This window comes from Pleurodeles waltl, chromosome 4_2 (genome assembly GCF_031143425.1).
Source record: "Pleurodeles waltl isolate 20211129_DDA chromosome 4_2, aPleWal1.hap1.20221129, whole genome shotgun sequence".
Lineage (NCBI taxonomy): Eukaryota > Metazoa > Chordata > Amphibia > Caudata > Salamandridae > Pleurodeles > Pleurodeles waltl.
The window spans coordinates 906,150,715-906,174,186 of record NC_090443.1 but is presented as its reverse complement, the minus strand read 5'-3'; the positions used below and the strand labels follow the sequence as shown (position 1 = coordinate 906,174,186).

The 23,472-nt window shown below is 43.4% G+C and overlaps 1 protein-coding gene across 7 annotated transcripts in view; it reads left to right on the top strand.

Moving 5' to 3' along the window:
• Positions 1–654: 654 nt before the first annotated feature.
• Positions 655–23,472, top strand: part of ELAVL4 (ELAV like RNA binding protein 4) — a 153,371-nt gene continuing 130,553 nt past the window's right edge. The window contains exon 1 of one of the 7 annotated variants that reach the window (XM_069232693.1): positions 655–1,168. In XM_069232693.1, the coding sequence (XP_069088794.1) occupies positions 1,121–1,168 (48 nt within the window). In that variant the 5' untranslated portion in view covers positions 655–1,120. Of the gene's footprint in view, positions 1,169–3,974; positions 6,884–23,472 lie in introns of those variants that run through there. The other 6 variants (XM_069232697.1, XM_069232696.1, XM_069232698.1 and 3 more) reach the window with 6 other exon arrangements.

Sequence of the window (23,472 nt, the reverse complement as noted above, 5' to 3'; positions counted from 1 at the left end):
AAACACTCCCTAAGTCACCCAGTCAGTTTATTTGGTGGTAAGGTCCAGTTGAGTTAGCCAGTCAAAATGGATGGTTTCAAAGTTTGTTGTCTGAATGACCAATCCAGTTGACTGCCACTGGAAGACTACTTGAATCAGCCATTGACGTTGGTGCGGTCTAGAATAAATCTCTGAATCTGCTACAAATATTGACTAATTCACATGCTCACTTTCCCCTCATAGTCTGTGAGGAAACCACAACGAGCTTCCAGCTGTAATTCATACAGTATGATAAACTATGTGTTCATTAACCTTAACAGCAGGTCATGGTAGCGTTTCTTTCAAAGTGCAAACAAAATCACAAAAAATACCACTTCATTTGGGATAGGAGTAACTAACTGCACTCCTTTCAATTCCACCTCCGTGCAAGACTCCTTCAGGGTGAACATGTGAGACATAATTTGGCGTAGAATAATGTTTATTTTTGCTGGTTGGAAAACTTAGTAATGAATGCAGGATACATGGATCACTTGGTGTTTTCCCCTGACGAGCCAGCTGATTCTAAATTTGCTCTTCATTATCATTTTCCATGCCTTCATAATCACATGCATAATTCCATTGTCTGGCATCGTGAAGCCCGGGGGCCTGAAAAGCAGCGGCTGATGCATGAAGTCAAAGTGGTGTGATCAGACGGCCCCTCTGCTTGGTGGCGGGCTAGATCCTGTCGGCAGACCGAAAACGGGTACTGTCTTTTTAAATGCCGGCATCTCCACTCCGGCGCTGCACCCAGAGATTGATTCCAAGAGGAGCCTTCTCGGACGGCTATTGAATCTGTGCAGACTGCCCACCTGGTGGCTACGCAGCGAACGGTGACTTTAAAAGACTAGTTCTTGCTGCAGCCATGTTCGGGGCACGCTGATCTTGCGCGCGCGAGCTCTGCGTGTCCTGTCACAGGAGTCCTCCGCCTGTGTGGTAAGGGTGACCGTCCGGCTCACTGACTAGATGTTTTTAATGTGGGAACTCTAGGGAAATCAGACGTTGGCTATTCTGTGGTCGGAAAGAAAACTGAAGAACCCTTTGCAGACGGAGCCACTTGCAAAGGGATTCTTTGCCATTCCCTTGAACCAAAATCTGTGGCAAGATGTTTGAAATCACGAGGACGCTTAATGCTGCTTTGTTAAATAATGAGGTAATATTTTGTCACTTTTTATTTCTGGGCAGTCTTCTTGTCTGTTTTTCTTTCTTTCATATGGTCTTTGAGTTTCCACGGATGCAAGTGTAGACGAAGGCATGGCTTTGTGAATTAGTTGCTGTTTTTGGTGATGACTCCTCTTCTTTTCACTGCTTTGGGGGATCTGGTTTGTCGTTTTTTGTCTGGTTCCAGCCGGCTGCTGTTGCCGAGGACATTATGCCACCTAAAAGGGCTCCGTCTGTACCGCAGAGAGCAGGTAGTTATTAACGCTGAATTGGCTTCTGGTGTCGTCCATCTGGCCTGTGTATGAGAAAGCTTGCTGCCGGCCACTGAAGCTAAAATACCCGCAACCTTTGGGATGTGTGCATGCGGGAAAAGGGAAGGGGGCTCTGAGAAATGAGATTGCTTCATTTAAGGGAGCCTGTCATTAATGAGTCAAAAGACGGCTCATTTATGGTGAGAGGAAGAAATAATTTAATGTTGACTGTTTTGTTTGACGTGGCATTGCTTTTTACAGACTAGTGTCTTTTTTTCTGTTGTGTGGGTGTATAGAGGTGAACGGGGGGGGGGGGTGATTGGCAGCGAGGGATGGAGAAGGCATTGTAAATGAGCATTGCTTCTTCAATGCGCTGCCTGAACCTTGAGAGAATACAGTACATTGTCAATTACTTGTTATTTAACATACATCACCGGTCCTTACAGCGGTGGTCAGTGCCTGTCCCTGAAAGATGGATACTGCTATTGGAAATACGATAACAGGGTTAGACAATAGGATTCTGGCTTTGTCTTTGGAGAAAAGGCCCCGCAGGACATCGGTGCATTTGTCTAGCTCACCGCTTGACGGCTTCGAAGTATAGGTTTTTGGATAGACGGTGATCATTATTAAAATGCGTAGATTAGCAAGTTGATTTAATGAAGGCCATAATTGTAAAATATTTGGAGGCTTGCCGATAACTAGTGAATAGTGGAAATTTGTGATGTTTTAAAAGTATTCACATTAAACATAACAATTGCTCGCTTGGTCAAGAAAGAGATTGTGGCAGGGACAAACACATCTGCTGCTGAAAGTTGACCCACCTTTCGCTTTTTCCTCCATCCTTTTTAATTGACTAACCGGTTCCGCTGTTGCGTTCCAAACCAGCACCTGGGAAATACTTGCAAACCAAAAAAATTGCTGTGTAGAAAGAAAAAAAAGGACAACTGCTCAACTAGCACATTTTTGGGTTCGTTTATTCGACTTTCAAAACACGTATTTATGTACTCCCGGCCCTGCAAACATTTTCACTTGGCTGAATTATTTTTATTTGCCCTTTATTTGTATTTTGACTTTGTCCGGGCGAATTCGTAACGCTTTTTGCTCGGCTCCTGTAAGCAGCGATGAGCTGGCGCGTTTTGTTGGAAGAGATGTTAAGTATTGCCTTGCTAGCCAGTGGATGTTTTTCTGTTGTTTTCTGTTTTTTAATGGAAGGCTGTACTGCTGAGACATTCCAGATCACATATGTATGGACATTTATACAAGAATATGGATAATATTGTTGAGCAAGAGTTGCCTTTAGCGTCCTAGATAATCAGTCCTCAGTGCATGACCTAGGCTGCTGTGCAGTGAGGGGTTGGTATTCCAGACCAGGCTTCCAGCGGTGTGACCTTTGACCACAGTGCACACAACTTAATATAAAGACTTTATGCTGTGTCTTACCAGTTGGCCAGCACTGTTCTGAAAAAGACTTGCCCAAGTTCCGATTTCGACCGTGTATCTGTTCCAATAATGAACCTGTACATTTCTAATTTTGGTCGATGTGCGTGTTATTTGCTCCATTTTTTGTAAACCAAGGTAACACACGTATATCTATAAATAAATATAAATTCGTATGTATGTATAGAATCAGCTAAAACACGTGGATGCTGGTGTTTGAAAAAGAATGCCGCACAATATGAGAAGTTCATGGAGATACAACACGTTTGTAGGCCAGCAGCTTTTTACATACATTTCCACCAGAGCACAACAACAGTCGTGAAATAACTGGATTAATTCACAAACCCTATCGGTAAATACAAAAAACTGCTGGTTAATAAATTGGATAATAGAGGTGTAGGGATCATCAGGTTGTGTGTGGGTATACTGGAGTATCTTTCCTTTTCTGGTGTCTTTTACGCACACATTGTGACGTTTGGTCAAAGTTTACCCGTCTCTTCTGCATGTTTACATTCCTATGAGACATTGTTTCGGTGCATGCGCGTCGGTGATTAGTAGCCTGTGCTTGCAATAAACCACGGTAATACCAGAACGTAAATCCAGCTAAAATGCGCCTGCTTTGCACACGAGAGTGTTTCAGTCTTCTCTGTGAGCCCAGGGGCAGGTTATTAAATACGCAAGTCTCCAGATAGTAACTGCCAAAAAAGATGAGCCTGGTAAAAATGCGTGTGACCTCAAAACCTGGCGTGCATGAGGTACAAGGGTGCAAGAAGTGGAGCGAGACCGAGGTGCGACACCTCCAGCAGCCGGGGTGTGCAGATTGTCGGTGTGGCCCACTGCGCCTGCCAGGGCACTTTCAAGGGATGAAAGCCGAAAAGAACGATGCCCGAGTGTGCGCTGTTTCTTTCGCGGGCCTTAATTACGGGACACGAGCTGCAGTTCAGAAAGGCAGTCTCTGTTGTTATAGAGGTCAGCAAATCATTAACAGCCTCAATCTGGCAGCAGCTAATTTCAATAGCGCCTCATGGTGCCCCGCCTCCTTCCGCACCCCCAGCCAATCGGAGGCCGCCGTCATCTGACAGATGGTCTCATAAATGGATTCAAAACGCAGAGATGCTGGAAGCCAATTTTCAGCCAGGCTCGTCTGCCTCATTCCCACCTCCATCCTAGAGTCGGGGGGGCTTAAAAACAATGCGCCCCTCTTTTCACTTTTTCTTTGGCACGTCTATCTCCCGCTGTTGATCGTGCTGCACGGACAAGCGGCCTGCGCCCTCCACCCTCTGCCTGCTTTGTGGCTCTCAGGACCATAATCAAGCCAAAATAGCCCCTCCAAAAATAAAAAAAAACAGGCCGAACCCTCTTTTTAAAGCTGGGCGAGAAGATTTGCAGCCGCGCGAGACCCAATAATTTACATTAAGAATGGTTATGGTAGGTAGGACTGGCTTTGAATTGTGATGTTGGTGTTAAGTGTGATACAACACGTATCAGGACCTCTGTTTGTGTAACTGTGTTGTGTGATTACACAAAGTGTGTCTGTGCGTGTACGTACATATAAATGGGTACACTTAGTCCGTGCCATTGTGTGTATTTGCACGTATACACATATAGATGTTTGCGCAGAGTGTATATTTTGGGGGCGGTAGCCCCTGTTTCTATTTTCACCTTGCTCTGGTTTTCCTGGAAGCAAAACTCGCTGATAGCACAATGCATCAGGCTGCTGGGTTTTTGTCATTTTAAGGTCAATTTAATTTCTCTCAAAAACAGCCACTTCTGCACACCCCTGTCGGACGGTACCCCTCCCTCGAGGGTGAAAAAGAGGCCAGGTTTCTGCAGCTTTGTAGTATGCCGCTATATTTGGTAAAAGCGACAGCAGGGGGAGGGGCGGGGCGAGGAATAGGTGGTTGTAGTAATTTCCACTCTGGCATGTTGGAAATGCACACGCAGAAAAGAAAGCTCGGCGTGGCAGCATCCGCGCTGGTCATTTTCTCCTACCGGACTGCGCGGCCGGTATGGTATTTTTTTTTTTAGGAGCTTGATTTATACGGGCTCCAGTAAACGCTGCATATTGTATTTCAAAGAGTTTCCTGTCATGACCTCATAAAAGAGGAGGAGGCTCGTATGTGTGGCAGCGCATAGTATATTCCGATTTGTTGCTTCGCCGGGCAGCAGTACTGTAAAAGGAATGTCAGCCTTTACATAACGTTCTCTGCTTTTGACACTGAGGGGCTGCGAGGGTCCGTCTTCCGCGTCACCCATGGAGTGGAATGGCTTGAAAATGGTAAGTCGCTGCCTGCCTACCCCCATTTCAACGTTTTCTAATTTAATATTTTCTTTTATTCAGGAAGATCCGGCTGACGGATTTAATTGTGATTGTGTGTCGTTATGATTTTGTGTTTTTTTTTCTCCTTTTTCTCTTTCTGAGCTGGGTGGGCGGGGTGCGGGGGGTGTTTGCCTGCCCTCCTAGGACAGCGATGCATGCTGGCGCCCTGCTGAGGCTGGCTAAGCTAGGCGCACCTCTCACCCGGACTGAGGCCGGCGTCTGCCGACAGTCGAGGTGTCAGCGTGCGCCTAGAAGACCAGCCTGCACATGCACCTTTCAGAATGCATGGGCGCTGGGCTAAAATACTCTTTTCTCCCATTACCAAACAACTGAGCACCGGTTAATTCGTGCACGAAAAGCCACCCTCTGGCGGGCGTGATTGCATGAAACCAAGTGCAACTCGGATCAAATGGGAACCGGTAGACCCTCTCGGGGCATATCCGGGCAGATGCCTACCTCCAACCACACAAAAAAAAATCAAAATAACCGCATGCATGGCTCCCAAGCACGAGGGACTCGGCCTCCCGTTGTTGCATGGGTGGATTCGCCGTGTAGCGCCGGGAGACTGGACCGAGGCGAGGGTCCCTGGCCGGCGCGAGCTCGCCACCCGTCGCGCGGACTTTCTTTAGCAATCTCGAAAATCAGGACTGCGGTCCTTTCCCCCCTTACTCACCAGATCGCCTTTGTCTGGCCGCTTGTTTTGATGGGTGTAAAACAAACAAGATTAGACTCAGCATCCCCGCTGAAAGCGATAGCTGAGAGGAAAAGCCCATGAAAGGTTGCCCGGGAAACGAGCATAGGCGAAGCAGAGCAGAGGAGCAGGTGGCAGTCATGTGGGAATACTGCAAGCGGCGTAAAAATCAGGGGGGCCTCGCTTATCCCTCTCTCTTCTTTGTGGCAGTCACAACTTTAATTATTCCGTATAAATAGGTGTTAATTACGCTTCTGGCTTTGGGTGTGCAGTGGTTTCCAGAAATCTATTTTTGAGCATCTGCAGTGTCGGATCCGTAAAAAAAGAGGTTATCTGCCCCCCTTTTCTCTACTGTGAAACTGTACGTGTGAGAAACGAGAAAGACGTCTGAACATCCATGTTTGACAGAGTGTTCCCGTTTGTTTAATGTGTGTGCGCGCATATGTAAATGTATATGGATGTATAGATGTGATATATATATATATATATGTGTCTGTATATAGCAAAAGAAAAGGGAGAAAGCTGCGTAGATCTAAATGTTCATAATATGGGCAGATTTCTTAAAGTTGACAAGATGTGGGTTAACCTCCTCCCACTCCCCTCACCCCCCCCCCCAACTTGATGATAGTTTTTTTCCCCCCAGCTACTGTCCAGTTAGAACTGCCATTAGAGTGAAAGCACCCAAGGTGTACCACACTCTTAAGTGGCTGGTGCACCCTTAAATATACGTGAAGGTAGATCTGTTGCGTGGTATGCCCAGCTACATAGGTGAAATATGGTCTCCCTAGTTGTGTGGGGGTTTTTAACAGTATTTAATACAAATTGAATGCAGTCCCACCATTGTGGCTCATTTTGCTTGAACCGCTGAGGATTCGAAGAATTTCCAGTTGGGGAAGAGTTTGAACTTCAGGTTCATAGGGTGCCAAGAGCCGAAAGCCTGGAGCGCGGAGGTTTCACAGGAGCAGGATTTATCCGAGAATGGGGGACACTTGGTATTTCAGAAGAAAGGTAGGTCCATCTGATGGAATTGTCATTTGCTTCCTTTATAAGGAAGAAGCTGTGCAGATGCATTGTTTGGAGGCAGCTGACATCCTTAAAAGCAGAGCACCCTTGCTGTTTTGGGAAGAGCTAGCTTTGTGTACATCTGTCATGCATGTTTCTGATGCTCTCTGATATTTAAATGTACTCCTTGATCGTGGTAAAATACAAGGTCATAATTATGCATGTTTCCACATTTTTTGTGAAACGGATGTGTAATGGCACTGTCTATTGCTCCGATTCTCGACTACAAACATGGCAGTGGAGATGGGCAGGAATGACAATAACAGGGTGATGTTCGAGCCTCGTGCGGGATTTTGTGGTAGCTTGCGCCATGAGAAGAAAGCGCTTCTTTCATGTCCTCGTGCATTGTGAGTGAACTCCAGTGATCCCGAACTGGTTGCTCTTACTCTGCACATTCCGACACTTCACCTGCCCTTCGTATTTTCTTTGCTGCATTGTGGTTTTTATCCACCATGCATAATGCATGGTTGTGCATCTTTAGATCTCTACAGTAGCTAAGCAAACGCCGATCAAAATGAAGATTCCTTTGGTCGTGTGGTGTTGAAAGAGTGCATTTTAAATTAGTGCAGCTGTAGGTAGAATACTAACCGTGCCACCGTGCATTCTGTTTGTTGTTGACAGTTGGTGACGTTCGAGGCATTTTGTGAACTTTCTGGAGTGTTTTCATCTCCCCGGATAGGAATTGTTGAGGGAATGTAGTTGGAGGAACCATATACATCACTGGAATATGTAGTTCTTCAAGCAGCTTCCGACACTTCCTATTCTGATTTGTATTGCATTGGGTGGATATGTCTTGCTGACTTGTGACTGGTTAGAGCATCTCTGGTGCTTTTGTGATGTCCTGTTTTCCCCAGGCTTCTCTTATGTGGGTGCGTAATGTCTAGAGTTGCGAATAATTCTAGAAACAAACTATAACAGAACCGAAAGCCACTGAAATATCTATCCTTTTGCAAATCTGCTTCTCGGAGATTTCGTCTTTGGGTGGTACCAATACACATTCTTTGAAAACATTAATACAGACTGTCTTATTACATGGACTCATAATTTATAAGAATATCAAGATGGTTATTTCAAGGTTCTGAAAGAGCTCCTTTACTAGTTTTTGCATTTTGAAGGAAGCTTTGCTTTGACCCAGGCAAAGGGTGCTTTTTTAACTTAAAGCTCACGCCTTCGTTCACCATGCTGGGTGTGTATTATCTGGACGTCATAACAGTTTGCTGTCTGAATGTCCATCTTCTGAGGAACCCATTGCCTACCGTCTTTGCTCCTTGTACAACCAAAAAGGGACATGGCTCCTTACAGTCTGTTATATTTTCTAGGGAGCTACAACTCCAAGGCTTATCATATGTAGTTCTTTGCCTAGCGTACTATGGATTCCTGAAGCTCATTTACAAAGCCACCTACATAAACCTGTGCATGTTTTATCAGTACTACATATCTGTCCCTAGTTACCTTTCATTAAGCTACATAATTGTTATGTAGTTTCGGACCCCGCAAAAATGCAGCATTTTGTCAGCGCTCTTTTCCTTTTTGTGCTAAGGATTGGAAACTTTGAGCATTGGCCTAATAAGCATGCATGCATAATTGCAACACGGCAATGTTTTGTAAATCACATGCAGGGTTAGCTTTTGAGGCAAATAACTAGGTTCTTCATTTAACCAGGCCTTGTTAGAAAGAACTATCTTAAAATGAAGGTTCACTCCTCCCCTCTTAATACTTTCTTAGCTGTGTGTCGCAGCCACACAAGGGTGTCTTGTCAGTGTCTTTCCTCTCCTAGCCACTTTCATGTGGCTACACGGTTCATCCAAGTGTGACAGACCCAGAAATCATGTAACAAGCGCAAGACTCCATCTTAGTTAGAGGTTTTAGCTAGCCATGTACTGTGCAATCCAGATGACTGCATTGATTCCTGGAAAGTTCAGTGTATGGTTTTGTCAGCTGAGTAGTTCGAAATCTTTCTGCACTACACATCTCACATGTTCATTGTTCATTTGTGCAACAGGTACCTGTCCAGCAGAGCACTGCATTAAAGCTCTGTAAGTATGTGCTCATTATATGGATTTCTTTGCAGTGCTCCTGGTGGAGGAGTGTGTGTTTGCCTGCCTCGTCCTTCAAAGCATTGCCCTTGTTTCTTTCGTCTTAGAAAATCCATTATATGTAGAGTATTTTTTTTTAGGCTCCCTCCCCTGCCAGGTGGAAGAATGAAGTAGCTTCATACCCAGTCACAGCTTGCGTAGAGGAACGAGACTGAGGGACACCTGCTGCTGTAAGGCACTATACTAGGTAATGGAGTCACCTACTGCAGTACTTTGATGCCTATTTGCGTGCCGAAACATTGCAACATAGGGATGTTTCCAACAATTGATCAGCAGCTCTTTTAGGATTCAACATACTTTTAGCTTCAGTATTCGAACCCATAGTTCAGTGCAACGGTGGACCCATCTTTGCTTAAATTTAAGACCATTCTTGGCACATTACTGTAATAGAAATGTGGCGTATTTGTTTGCAATCATGATAGTATGTCTGACGATCTTCACCGTTGACCATGAAGAATTTACAGAATAGCTTAATTAGCCGTCTCCCTTCCTCCTTGCCTCCCTGTACCCCTCTGTATAATTTCAGAATGTCAGCATGCCAGTTCCGATTTGTCTGAGTCGGGTCACTGCTCTGAACGTTTGTTCACATCTTCCAAAAGGTGTAGGTCTTTTAATTGAGGCATCCGAATGAGGAAGGGAATCTGAGAGCCATTCTCAGTCATTGCTCTGGCCACAATTGTGCAGCACATGAACGATTGCGCCCCAGCGAAGAAGGCGTTTTTAAAGCCAAGAAGTGCTGAGAAGCAGCAAGCAAGGCTTAATTAAATGGATGGAAAGGCAGTGAGGTTGTGGAAGGAATAAGGTCAGCAGAACAGATGTGCATGCCATGCTAGATGGTCTGTTTTCTGCAGCAGGGCGGAGTTTGAAGCCAGGCAACTGGAGAATGAGTACCCAGCCTGTTCACAAAATGGAGTTGATTGCCCGATCAAAATGTTCGTAGGAGCCTGTGAGATGAGAAGGGGCATAAGGTGTTCTAAATGTAAATGATAACAATTTGAAAGCGAAGCACACACAGCAAACACATCCGTCAATACAATTAGCAGCCAATTCTTCTACTTTCGGTCCATTGGAAGCTGATAACAATTCCTTTTGACAAAAACCTGGTCGGAGATTGTGTGTGAATACATCACGTTTCAAATTACTGCCGGTGGTTTGTCGAATTGCTGACTTGTGATTATCTTCGGCCAAGGTCTATGTTTAGATTATTGTCAGTTGAGTGCAAGCCTGCAGTGGCTCTGATCGCTTCTGCAGTTTGTGCTTCAAAGTATTGAATGTGGTCTGTGTTCCTTTGGTAGTGATGGCAGAGCATCAACACAGATTATGAAGCCAAGATCACTGAATACTGCCATAAAATGTGTGTGTGTATATTTTCACACACATTCATACGTAATATAAATTTACACACACGCGCGCGAATGAGAAATCTACGTTAAACTCCTGAATCACAAGTCATCTTAAAACAGTTGAGATAATTTCCTTGAGCAGTGGCGTTTCCAGACCTCCATTTCTCCACTGTCTTGGGTATTGACAGATTGATTCAGAAACTAGAGCTCTCCACCTGATGACACCCAGGCAGAAGTGTGTATCCCACCAGTACCGTTCTTGTTAGCTGTAGATTGCAAGAAGGTTTGTTCCCACCAGACAAACTGATGTAAGAGCTGACCTACCTGTTATGGTGTGTTGAGGGCCTGGATATATGCAGAGAGTGTGAGTGACTGAATTGTGTTCTTCCATCTGCCGCAGCCTGGATATGTTGATGCTGGCAGTGGGACATTCCCTTAAAGGCCACTCATGAGCTCCTTATAATTACTCTTGCTATGTGGTGCAAGTAATAATCATACGATCCGACCATATATTTATTTTGCTTTTCTGTGAAATCAGCTGATAATACAACCATTAAAGCTGACCTAAAACAGTTTTATTGGAACAGTTCTGATGACTACAAGTTTGTGGAAGGGGGTCCAGCATCAACTGTTGTCTGTGGCTTATTATAATGGTCGGTTAAAAACTAGGTTGTTGACTCTTCCAGCTTTTTTTCTATTTGATGCAATTTGTGCTGGTGGATTTGCGCATGTTGCGTGTCGATTGCTGTGGCAGTTCGTTGCCGAGAGGCTAGAAGCCACTGCTAAGGAAAGCACATGTCACATCCTAGTGCTTCCTGGCATTGGATAGTTCCACAATGCCAGATTTTTAAGCCACCCCAACCTGTCACTGAACTGGGGCAATGCACTCATGAGCACACTAAGTGTGGATTGAAGATGCTCTGTGGTGTGGTCATTCAGGTCGGCATGGTGGTCACCGAAGGCGGAATGTAGTAGGGTATCAGTGACCGTGTTACTGTCTGTCATCATGTCAACGTGTTGGCATATAGTCCTGGCTTCAGAATATGTATTACTCGACGTACAAAGGTCTTTCGGTAAAGCCTCCATTATCGTTTTCCCTTATCGCAGGCTCCAGAAGGGCTCAGCTGGGAAACCACCGGCTGTAATATCAATTCAGAAGTGAAGGTCACGGGGTCGGACGCCAGCCCTGCTGACTCAGCCTTTGCCAAAGGCAGTGAAAGGGACGCCCGTTGTAATCGTGGTTCATATACGATCTGTAATTTATTCCTGTGATTTTGCATTCCTAAAAAAACAAAATTCAATTTGGAGATATATAGTGTTTATTGTGTGTAGAATAGGACATTAATTTGCTTAAGCCTTAACAATACCCTAAGTTCTCTGACCAAAGCCTATTGTTATTTTTTATTTTTTTACAAATCTATCACGCATGATTTTAGATTTTCAAACAAGCAAGAAAGCTCAAAGAAAGGTCTGAAAAGGCAAACCTATATTACTCCAAGGCACAGTACTGTATTGAATCATCCAATGCACATTTCTGTATAGAATCATCAAATGACTGATATAACAGTGCATGGGCTGAATCCTCTTTAATCAGAACACTTAATGGGCTCTTTAAGGTGCGGTTCTACAAGATATGCACTTCACTTGTCAATAAGTGAGGCGGCCTTTTAGCTTCTATAGACCACTTGTTGTGAGATCCACCAGAAGAGCCACGAGTGGCACTTTGGGAGAGTGGAAGACTCGCGGCCCAGCAATAGGCACCAATGCTGCAAACGCTTCAACCACGCGTGTTCATCAGCCATGTTGTGGTAAGACTGCTGTGCATTTATTGCTCGCCAGAGCGACCTCCATGCAAGAGGTGGCTGTAGACCCGCCTGAAACACAGCACAGACACTGAGCCGCTGAAGCCATCCCTAATCGCACTAGTAACACCGGCAGTGGCACACGCCGCGCGGTTGCTGCAGGCTCACAGTTCACAGAGCATCTAGGCCAGCTAAACGCGAGCATTTCCAGTGACTGCTGCTCATCTTTGAGGAGCTCTCGGCTCTTCTCAGAGGAAATCGTGTCTCTGGCTATATAAGCATTCCTAATGGTGCTGCTGTTGCAGTTTCTCAGAATAGAATGGGGGCCTCTGAATACATTGCATGCCAGTTGCTGATTGGTTGCAGTTCCACATCGATGTTGCAGCACAGTGGCCAGTGAAGCTTGGCTTATTCTTAGGCATTGCAGACATACAAATGATGTTGTATGACCTTCTAGTGCACAAAATTGTGGAATTAGCTCCCTAAAACGTGTGTATGGGCGCATGCACGTGACTGTGTGCATGTATGCAGCCATGCATACATGTGTTTGTGACTGCAGATTGAGTTAGAGCAAGAGTGTATGGGTATTTATCTGTCAAAACGTCTACCATCATTTTTTCTTTCACAGTGGTGTACAGTCACAGCAGTGCTATTAGTCTCAACTATTTACAGAGCATTAGGCCTGACATTTTCTTTTGCCCACTTGACTGAGATTATCTGTATATATTCTTGACATTAGCTGATGAGAAAGGGAAATTTTCTTGTGATGCCATTTATTGTCATTACATAATCTTCCTATCCATTTGCTATTGAATCTGTGGCCTCTGGAGTCTCCGCCCCCGTCTGGTACAGCCCATGGACATTCAGCATCAGGACATATCCAGGGTGACAGATTTCCACTGTGCTTGTCTTGCGTAGGAAGCTCCCCAGATATGCTGAAATATCAGAAAGGTAGCACAGGTAGGATTGCTGCAGGGCATTTGCACCAGGCAGCCTCTGCATGAATGATGTCCTAACTTTTACAAGGTCAACATGTTAGTAAAAAAAAAATCCAGTGTTTTTTGTCCTGTTTCGCATAGTTCAAACTCTTTGTGTGTTATGAAGCCGAAATTAGCAATAACATTCAGATTGGCTGAAAACACTTTTGTTGTGTTATGCAAAGCTTCATACCATTGTATTTATGGCCCATTATTTCAAATGCAGCAGTTGTCTCATGTTAATGACATGAATTAGTGCGAGAGAGGACAGTTTTTGTCGTCTCTTGGAGATCCTTGGACCAGGTGGTTTCACTCTATCAATGGTTTCCTGTAAAAACGTGCGGAGAAAAACAAATTACTTTGAAAGAATACAGCCTCAAAAAGTTGTGATGTATAACAACAGATTTCTTCATAATCCGGGGAAAAAATTTGCAAATGGGTTGTTTTGTATGCATGTGAATGAATGAATGAACACATGTATTGCATAAGCACTACCAACACGCCCAGGAAGAGAATCAGGGTGTTTCAGGTCACAATGCTGTATGCACAACTTCAAAAGACAGATCTGCAGATTGAATACTGGAGAGGGGCACACATTGCCACCAGTGTTGGTGAAGTTTGACGACCATATGATTATTGCCAGAGAGAGAGAGTACAGAAAGAGGAGATAGGATAGATTACGAAGGCAAAGTATGTCTGCGAAACGTTCTTATCTGTCATGGGACGAGGTGAGACTTGCGTAGTATTGAAAATGTGTAGTTTACCACTGACTGGAGTGATATGTTTCATAGTGTGACAACTGTTTTTCAAGGAATTCCAAGATTCTGTTTTTATTCATTTTATTTCCTGGTTTTGAACATTGCTTACCAGACGTGGGTCATTTTACCGTGTTTGGAAAATTATATATAGTCCAGTGGCCAATCAGCATGGCTAGATGGACTAGGTTATTATGGAGAATTAAAGCCTTTATCCGTGGAGCTGTTCATATGCACTTTGATAAAATTGGGTTTCTGGCCATCTGACGATAGCTGCACCCCAAGTGCAAAATGTATATACTAATTTAGCTGCTAATAGGGAGAAGAGGCAGGGCTATAGTATGCAGCAGAAAGCTAGAGTGCCGTCTTAGATTCCATCTTTGCGCCTGTTGTATATATTGACATTTCTGCCTGTGCTTGAAATTAAGAGCCACAGCTGCCATGGTTGCCTACCCACTGGCCTAGCGGCTCTTGCACTTTTCTCACTGGTGCAAACAAGCTCAAATAAAGGTCCTTAAAGGCAAACCTCTACTACTCTAAGGCACATTACAAAGTTTCTACTAAGGTTGATGTTTAATTGAATATTTCAGAGCAGAACATGAATGTTGAAACTTTAGCGATGAATAGTGTAAGCTTATCAATAGTTTCTTGTGCATTTGTTAGACGGATGATATGCTGAAGGGAATGGGGCGTGACAGTTACCTATTTCGCTACAGGACATTACAGCAGACAGTTCTGGTCGCCCTTTCCAGGTCCACTCCAAACTCCAGCCCGCCGCACCTTTGATGGCGTTTGGAAGGAATAACTATGGTGTGATAGCAAACATACAGTACCAAATGGGGAGAGGACTCCCTAGTTTGAAATGCTTACCTTCATGCAGTTTGACATGTTTTGGAAAGACCACCACTCATTTGCCCCTCAGAAAGTTGAGGTCTGCACCCTCACCAAGCCCAAAAAGATGTTTACACGCATCTCACCTAGGGCTGGTCCAAAGTGGGTTCTGGCCAGTCCTTCAGAATCTTCAGGAATAAGTAGCATCCCCGCTGTGTCATCAGTCTATCGAATCATGCTGGATGTTCTCCAAGAAATACTCAGACAAAAACAGCGGACAGTTGAGATGTTACTGGGTAGAAAGAGGGTGCTGACTACAGAAGGTTTAAGCTGAGCTGGTGCTATTCTGCTTGCAGTGCAGATTGTTTTGGCTCGACAGTCCGTTTTTCTTTTTCTCGCACTTGAAGATACTTAACCCACGAGGAAAATCTTAAAGTACTTGACTTCGACCTTTCTGTTCTGGCTGCCTGAGTAGTAGTCTGATTTTCTGAAATTGTGTTCTAGTTTTTTGACTGCTAGGACAGTATATTTCTATACTATCAAGGTCCATACCATTAGTTCACAGCTTACGACTCTGGGGAAAAGTCACTGACAGGATGTTTGCTGGTCGAAATTACAGTTCTGTACAAATCGTTTCTGTTTAATTATGTCGGGACATATCGTTTTTGTAGAAATTGCACTTTAAATTTCCAGAGGAACCTTGAATAACAATACCATCTGAAACTAATCGACACAATTAGGCAATAAAAACAGACGCAAGCTATAGCTTGAATCAAAAGCAGATGTTGTCATAGAAGTCCAGAGAATGTCCAAAAACCCACATCCTAGAAAAACACCCCAAAAAATCCAATTCTAACGGGTCTGCTGGAGTTTCTACAAGGCTGGACACAGTATGTAGTCATGAAGGCAAGTACTTGTTGGGGTGAATTGACAACATAGTTAGTTTTATCACTTAAGTTGAATGCGTAGCCTTTACTGCTCCGCGTTCTGGATTCGAGAAAGTAGTACTTCTGCTCAGTTGGAGCAACAAAAACTCACCGTCCACAGGTGTACGTCTGGAGGAGGGTACTGTGTCCTCAGAGCTACAGTAGTATTCCGTTTCGTGCCGCTTTTGCTGGTGACACTGAAGCTTTTGTGCTCACTAGAGTTTTTGTCTAAAATTTATCTTGAAAAAGCACAGCAGGTTAAATCGTGGGCTGTCGTGTTTTTCCATGTGAGCGCTCGATGCATAAAAGCACCTACCGGTTGCTACTTACCGGTAATAGTTGGAGTAGAAAGGATGTTCAGATAGTTATTTTCCGACTTCTGCTGGCCAGCAGGCAGCAGCACCATGGAGAGCTCCCAGTCACAGAGACAAGGCCGTGCCCCGCTCTGCTTCTGTTGTGGCTTCCACAGCAAAGACAGCCTCGGCCGGAAGTGGAAAGCGCGCGCCTTGAGGCCTAAGCAAAACCCCAGAGGACGTGCTAATGCACATACTGCTGGGCGAGGTTAATGTGGCCCATCACAAAACGTGGACGTGCTCACTTTTCCCACGTGCATACAAAGGCAGTGCCTAAAACAAATTGTGTATCCTCACGTGTCAGAACTGATAGCGTCACAGGACCAGACTCCTCTGCTTTGATACTGCATTTGCCTAGCGTACGAATGCGTAAATGCTCAATTTTACTGTCACTGGCCTTTGTTGTCATTCCATGTTCCGAACGTATTTATTAACAATATAATAGCAAATCCTCTTGTTAAGTGCATGGGCTGGACTAAAATAAAGTGAATGACAGTGGAAATTGATAGTTGCGTCGAGGGGATGAAAAGATTTGTATTTCTGCTTTGCAGTATCTCAGTGGGAGCGGAAATACTTTTTCTCACGAGTTCCATTTTTTTCCGAACAATGGGGACAAACGAGGCGAGAAGTTTGCTGGATCTTAAGAACGGGTAATGAGTTGTGGTGAAGCGGGCACATCATTTTCTAAGAGAGGAATAGTGGTGTTTGGAAACGAACTGTGGGTTTTGTTGTGAATTTCTGCTAGTTTATGCCATGCCAAGGTGTGTGATAGTAAGCTGCTGTAAATGTACGTGCTTATGCGTGTCCTTGTGTGTTTACAAAGGATTTGAGACGGACAAGACTTGTTGTTTGCAAGTGAGGACGGCATATATTTTGAGTAAAAACATTACATTTGCAGTGAACTGAAAATGTGATCACTTTACCGAGAAAGAGGATGGTAATGTTGCAATTGATGCATAAAGTATCCGGTAGTCACCCTGTTCATGTCTGTAAGAAAGACTGCTTGTTTTCAGGAGCACGAGGGAAAGAGCAACATATCAACACCAAAGTCTCATCCCAGCAAAAAATAAAACGTGTCAGGGAACACCCTGTTCAAAGAATAGGCTAGCTGTCCTGTTTGCAAATACACATCACAATTGCTTCATTTGTTCCTTTACAGTGAGGATAGCACACAGCACTAAAACTGATAGACCACTCATTTGCTCCGATCCTGATTTTTACAAAGATTCCTGTGCCCATCACCAGCCTCCAGCAGAGTCTTTTGAATTTCCAGTAGATGTTGACGGTGTTTTGTTGGGCACTGGCTAATCTCCAGGAGTTTGAGGCTATCTAGAAAAGAGCATAAGTAGTTCCAGTGGGCTCGTGGTACTAAGGCTGGAGCACTAGCAATTCTGCAACAAGCAAAGGGAAAACTAGTGAAGGGCATCTTTGAGTGCTTCTCATTGTTGTCAAGGAGACCGTGGAGCCAGTGGCTGTATATGAGAATATCGAGGATAAAGACATGGATGCCAAATTAGTGTGCGCAAAATATTGAGTACCAGAATATTGTGACAGGGGATATATATATATATATGTTAGAATAGGTTTACTATACTTAACTTCACGTATATGTATCTTGGCAATCTATCTTCAAGGTACGTAGATATTATGTTCAGAAAAGTAAATCAGTACTTACCACCTTCTCAGTATTCTGGAAGTTGATATCTTGGCCACCATGTTTTCTCAGGTCCATATATTTATCCTCAGTATTCTGGTAGTATCTCGTAGCCAATTTGCTGGTCACTTGAAATATAAAATCCTGCATTTTAAATCATTTTTTGACATTTAACACTGTATTTTAAGGCCGCCGTAGTGAGATAAACAGTTCCATGGTAATAGCGTGTATTTCCTTTGTCTTAAAATAAACAACTTTTTCTGCTAATTAGAGTGTTATCAGAGACAAAGTAACAGTTGTGAATTATTTATCGAAATTATTCTTCTAATGGCTGAACAGACTGCCTTCTTTCATTAATGAACGCAGAAATAATGTAAAATCAGGGCTCATGAATAGTTCATGAGGTGTAATCTAGCATGCTCACTTTTCCTGGCATTGAGGTGCAGTAAACAGTTCCTTATGCATAGATAATATCTTGGACATCGTCTGTCTGCGAGCAGTAGCAATCTGTTCCTCGAGTTGTACAAGTTGGATGGTACATCGTGTTTTCCTTCCTCCCAGCCTTAATATTTTACTTGTCTCAGAGGCTGTTTAGATATTTTCCAACCACACTAAACCAGTGTATACATAAATAGCTCCTGTATGCTTGTCAGGAGCCGGATTTCCTTTTCAGTAACACAGAAAGCAAACACATTGGGACTGAATAACAAAAGCACTTATGAGTATGGGAAGGGGTACTACAGGAGTAATCTTTTAAGTGTTGCTACATGTCTTTTTGAGTTGGTCCGAAACATACAACTCTCTGTTGATAAAAGGGCAAAAAGCACAGTCCTTTCTGTTTGTACTAATTTTATATGAAAATGTCTTGAATATTCCAACTTTATTCCCCACTTGGGAGTTTTGGGACCAATTCACCATGCTATGTAAGAGAACGTATAAAAGTTCTACAACAGTTGTAATACTCCATGCCCTCCAGAATCCTTTTGTGAATAGGCCCAGATGTCTTAAAAGTACCTTGGATACAAAAAACTGAGTAGAGTGGACTCATGTGAAGATACGAATTAAAATTAAGAATCTTCTGGTTGCAATTTTGAAACTACAGGCAGAATGCAACACCTCGTAAAGCCTTTGGGACTGCAGTGAACTGGGGCTGTAAATATACAAACCGTCCCTTTACATTTCTTGCACCAATGGCCGTGGTTTATGCATGCTATATGCAGATAACGCGTCGTAATTCAGTTTACAGCCTGCTTTTCTAATTGATTAATTTATTTTCCTGCACGGTGGCGGGGCAAGCTGTATACTTGCTATAATAACCTACGATTAATGGTGGTTATGAGTTGCTTGTTAAAACAAAACAATGGTTGTTTTTGCATTATGTATGCAGGTATTCCTCCGTCTTCTGCTTAAGGTCATATTTTCTGCATGGGCTGACTGCCTAATTAACTGAATGTATGTGCACGGAGACTGTCCTTTTAACAGTGGGATCCATGTTAGTCATTCCCTGATTGTGAATCCGGCGGGTGCCATTTTCTCAAAAACATTAAATATAAAGCAGGGTTAAATAGCAACATGTTCTAATTGCTTCGCACCTGTGATTTATCTGAAGCACTTCCATGTTGGAGAAAAACTAAAATGTAAACACCTTTAGAAGAGTATCTTGCCTGATGTGTTTGAATGCAATGGACGGCTCTTTGCTCTTACATGTGCTTAAGACACGAGTGGAGGTTGTCGGGTGCAAGGAGGCCACGCGATGCCATTCTGACCTGCTGGCCTATATCTCAAGTCGAAAGGTGATGAATCGACCTCCGGAGCTGGCAATGTCGTCAAGGGCAACAGACGGTCCTGCTTGTTTTGGGCCTACATCTCGAAACAGTCCGGTACTTACCCTTTGAACCACAGTGTCCCATTTGACCCTGGGAAGGCTGTTCTGAACTCCCATCTGTTGTCCTGACATTGGATCCCCTTTTGAGACTTCAAATGATTGTATTAATGAGGGCGCTTTGTGCACGCTTATTTTGCAGTGTGCTATGTGAATGCTGTCAGTGACTCTCATTCACACCATGGCTTGCTGGCTTACAACGGCTGTTCTTAGGTTCAAGAGAGGCATCCGCAGTGATGACACAAACATGCGTATTTAGTAGAGAAAGACAATACTTTGCTTTTTACAAGTCTCAGCCTAGTTGTAGCTTTCAAAAGATTACGGAAGGAATATAATATCCGAACTTGTTTTGAAATATCCGCCTTATTATGGATTTACTGTGCAAGTCCTTACTTCACTCTCTGGGTAAAATGTGCCACATTGGTTGATTTGCATTATGTGCCAGTGTTAAAGCGTACAGTCCCATCTTGCATGCAGGCGCAGCGAATACATTCTTTACTGGGTGTGCAGCACCTAACAGTGAGAATGTTGATGAATTTGTTTTTCTGAGCACATAACTCCAGTGAGAAAACCATAATAATTAAGAAGGCTGTACTTAGAAAGCTGCACACGGGCTTTTCTGACGGTCTTGTGATATAGCTGTAACTCAAAAACATATACAGCACTTCTCTTCAGCATCTCGCCCCATGACGCTAGGAGAGGAGGTGGCAGAAAATCTGGCTATCTAATGACAACTACATTGGTCCAGTTGTAGCTCCTTAGGCATGTAGAGGCCGATTCACAACGCTTTTTCTGTGATTGATTAAATGTGTCTTTCTCCTGAATTACTGGTTACTTTGATTAAATGCATCTTTCTCCTGATTTACTGGTTACTTACTCCTGCATTTATACCAGCAACTTTCACTTACAAAGATTTTGTGAATTGCTGACATCATTAGGAGAAAAATACACCCCACCCACACCTTCTTCCTTCTCCTCCGCTGTGATGGTGAGCGTTTTTTTTATCTTTACCATTTCAGCTTTATCACATTGTATTGGGCTCTACTGCAAAATATTAGCAGAGGACTAGGCTCTGGGCAAGTGATGATCGCTCTTTAGGAGGTCTAAAAATAAATGCCTGAATGCAAGAAGTATGATGTGGTAACACTGGAAGCAGTGCTGCTGATATATCAGCAAGCTTTAATTTTGCATAAAGTGTTCCCTTGACCGAAGGTCATCTTTCATAGGACAGGCTAAAATGTTCACTTAGTCCCATTAAGCAACTTTTTGCACTCGCAGAACAAAGTGATAAAGCTATTAGTTGAGCAGGAAGCCCAGACGAAGTGTGATTTCATTAAATAATCCCTGGCTTCCCCGGCTGGTAGGAACCAGGCAGAGTGGTTTATTTTGCACCCGCCCAGGGATTTCTGCCCAGCAGGCCAGTGACTACTGGTTGGAAATACCTCTTACAGATGGAGGGTGTATGTATGTGATCCCTCACGCCATCTTACATTCGAGAGAGTCACTTTTTGGCCACCAGGGGATATGAAAGGTTCACCAGAACTTCTCCCACAGACTCTTCGGCCTTCACCACAAAGAACTGGTTGTAGCTGGCAGCAACAGAGGGTGGGCCCGCATTTGGATGAAGAAGTTCCCACACAAATATCACTCCACATAGGTGGGCTGTGCTATTTCAGAGATTGCTGTGGCTAAGTCATCCCAACAGCCTTCTTTCGGCAGTGGACTATTTTTCAGGCTTATCCAGCGTAGCTCCGAAGCAATGGATACATCTCAGATTTTCAGGCACTTCACATGAAAACATTTTTCTCTGGGTGCCTCCGAATGAAACTCATCTGCAGAGACAGTGATCATCTAGAAAAGCTGGCGTGGATGCTGCTGTCCAGAACCTCTGTTGGCCACTGCTGGTCTAGCAGTAATAATTGAGATATTCACTTGGCCAGTTACTAGTGCTTGCTGTTTTCGATTTGAAGAACAGACAACCACATAAAATAAAATTGGTACTTTGGTGCAGATTTCAAGAAATATCTTCTGTTGCATTTTCTTTCACAGAGTCTTCTTTCTCTAAAGTCTGCCATTTGCTTCCTGAGCCCTCATGCTAACTTTTATTGCTAGTATAACACAAGGTATGACAGGCACTGCACACATCGGCATGTTTGGCTTTCTTGCAGCCTTGCTCTTTTCATTTCACTCTGAAGAATCTGTGCTCTGGGTATCCAGTGACTTGAAAATTGAGTTGACTGGACGTTTTTTCATTTACGGCACCTGTCTTTATGAATTTCCACCATTTTTATAGATTGGACTTTAGTATCCAAGAAATTTAAAAGTAATTAGGAATATCTGATGCTGCATGAGTTAAGCCAAGGGGATGCTTAACTACCACTACCTATATCCCTGACTTAGGATATATTGAATATAAAAAGGACATTGATTTTTTCTTTCCTGCTTAACAAATGACTCACAGGTTTTTAATTCAATCCCATATGGATTGTATTAGAAATCATAGTGGCTATGTGAGTTACCAGGCGTACTGTTTATTTCTTTGAACCCACCTTTAAACTCATCTGTGTTTCGTGATAATTGATCGTGCCTATTCTTTGAACGATGTAATTTGTACCATGTAGTGTTCTACAATCGTGTATCAATGTAATGCCTTGTTTGAAATAGTCCTTTCAAACAAAAGGCATCAAATCCATATGAAAAGCAACATCACACTATAGGATCCCTCTGCACTCTCCCACAACATGGCGGTCCTTCAGGAAACGCTTTAAAATTGCAAAGGTCACAGGTAAAATAGATGTGGGTGGGACCAAGGCCCTCATCCTCCATCAGCACTTTATTTTTTAGCATTTTATTGTGTCTGCTTCTGTAATTCTTTCTTGTTTCTTGGGTTTAGAGCAGTGGTTCCCAACCTTTTGACTTCTGTGGACCCCCACTTTATCATTAGTGGAACATGGGGACCCCCACTGAATCATTATTGGAATCCGGGGACCCCCCACAGAGTCATTAGTGAAAACTGGGAACTTTATTTATCAATATTAGTTAATATCTGTGCAGTTGCGGACCCCCTGAGGAGTGTTCGCGGACCCCAGGGGTCCCCGGACCACAGGTTGGGAACCACTGGTTCAGAGAATTATGAAACTGTCATGCTCTAGTTGTTGAAAGGAAACAAAAAATAATAAAGGCGTTCAGGTAAAAAAAACAAAAAAACGGACAAATCGAGATTTTGATATCAAGTTGAGCGTATAGGACACCATTTTAGAACCACATCATTATTATAGACATACTGGAGCAAAATATTTACGCTCGGTTGAAACAAAGTGGACATACTGATTGCTCCAGCCTCATACCAAAGTGTATTTTAGTTGCTTGTGGCTTTATAATAAAGAATAACTTAGTTGCTTCAGTTGACCAGAAAGGTGCACGTTTCTCGATTGTCACAAAATTATTGGTAACTAAATGGGCTGATAAGTTACCTGAGATTTGTGATGACACAAGGACTGTAGAAGTGGTATTAACTATTTTTAACAAGAAAGACAGCCATGCACGATTGGGGTCTTTTGTTGTCTTTTGCGAATTTAACTTGAAAATTTAACCAATAAATAGAGATAGGCAGCAGTTTTTAATTCTTTTTTGTGTGTATTTCGAATTTAGAGCAGTACATTTAATCCACGAGCTTGACATGTATTTATGACTGAATGCTGGGCGGAATAATAAAACATTTGAACTAACAACTACGTGCCACGTTTTTTGCTCCACTCACTCTTTTGAAATTAAAAATAGACATGTGAGGCAAGATGGTATATATCATTGGGGATGAATGTAATTCGTGGGCTAGCGAAGGTCGCACAAAGTTTCTCAGACCGATGAGGGAGGGTAAAACCATAGAAAGCAGGATAAGCAAATAATGGAAAGTCTG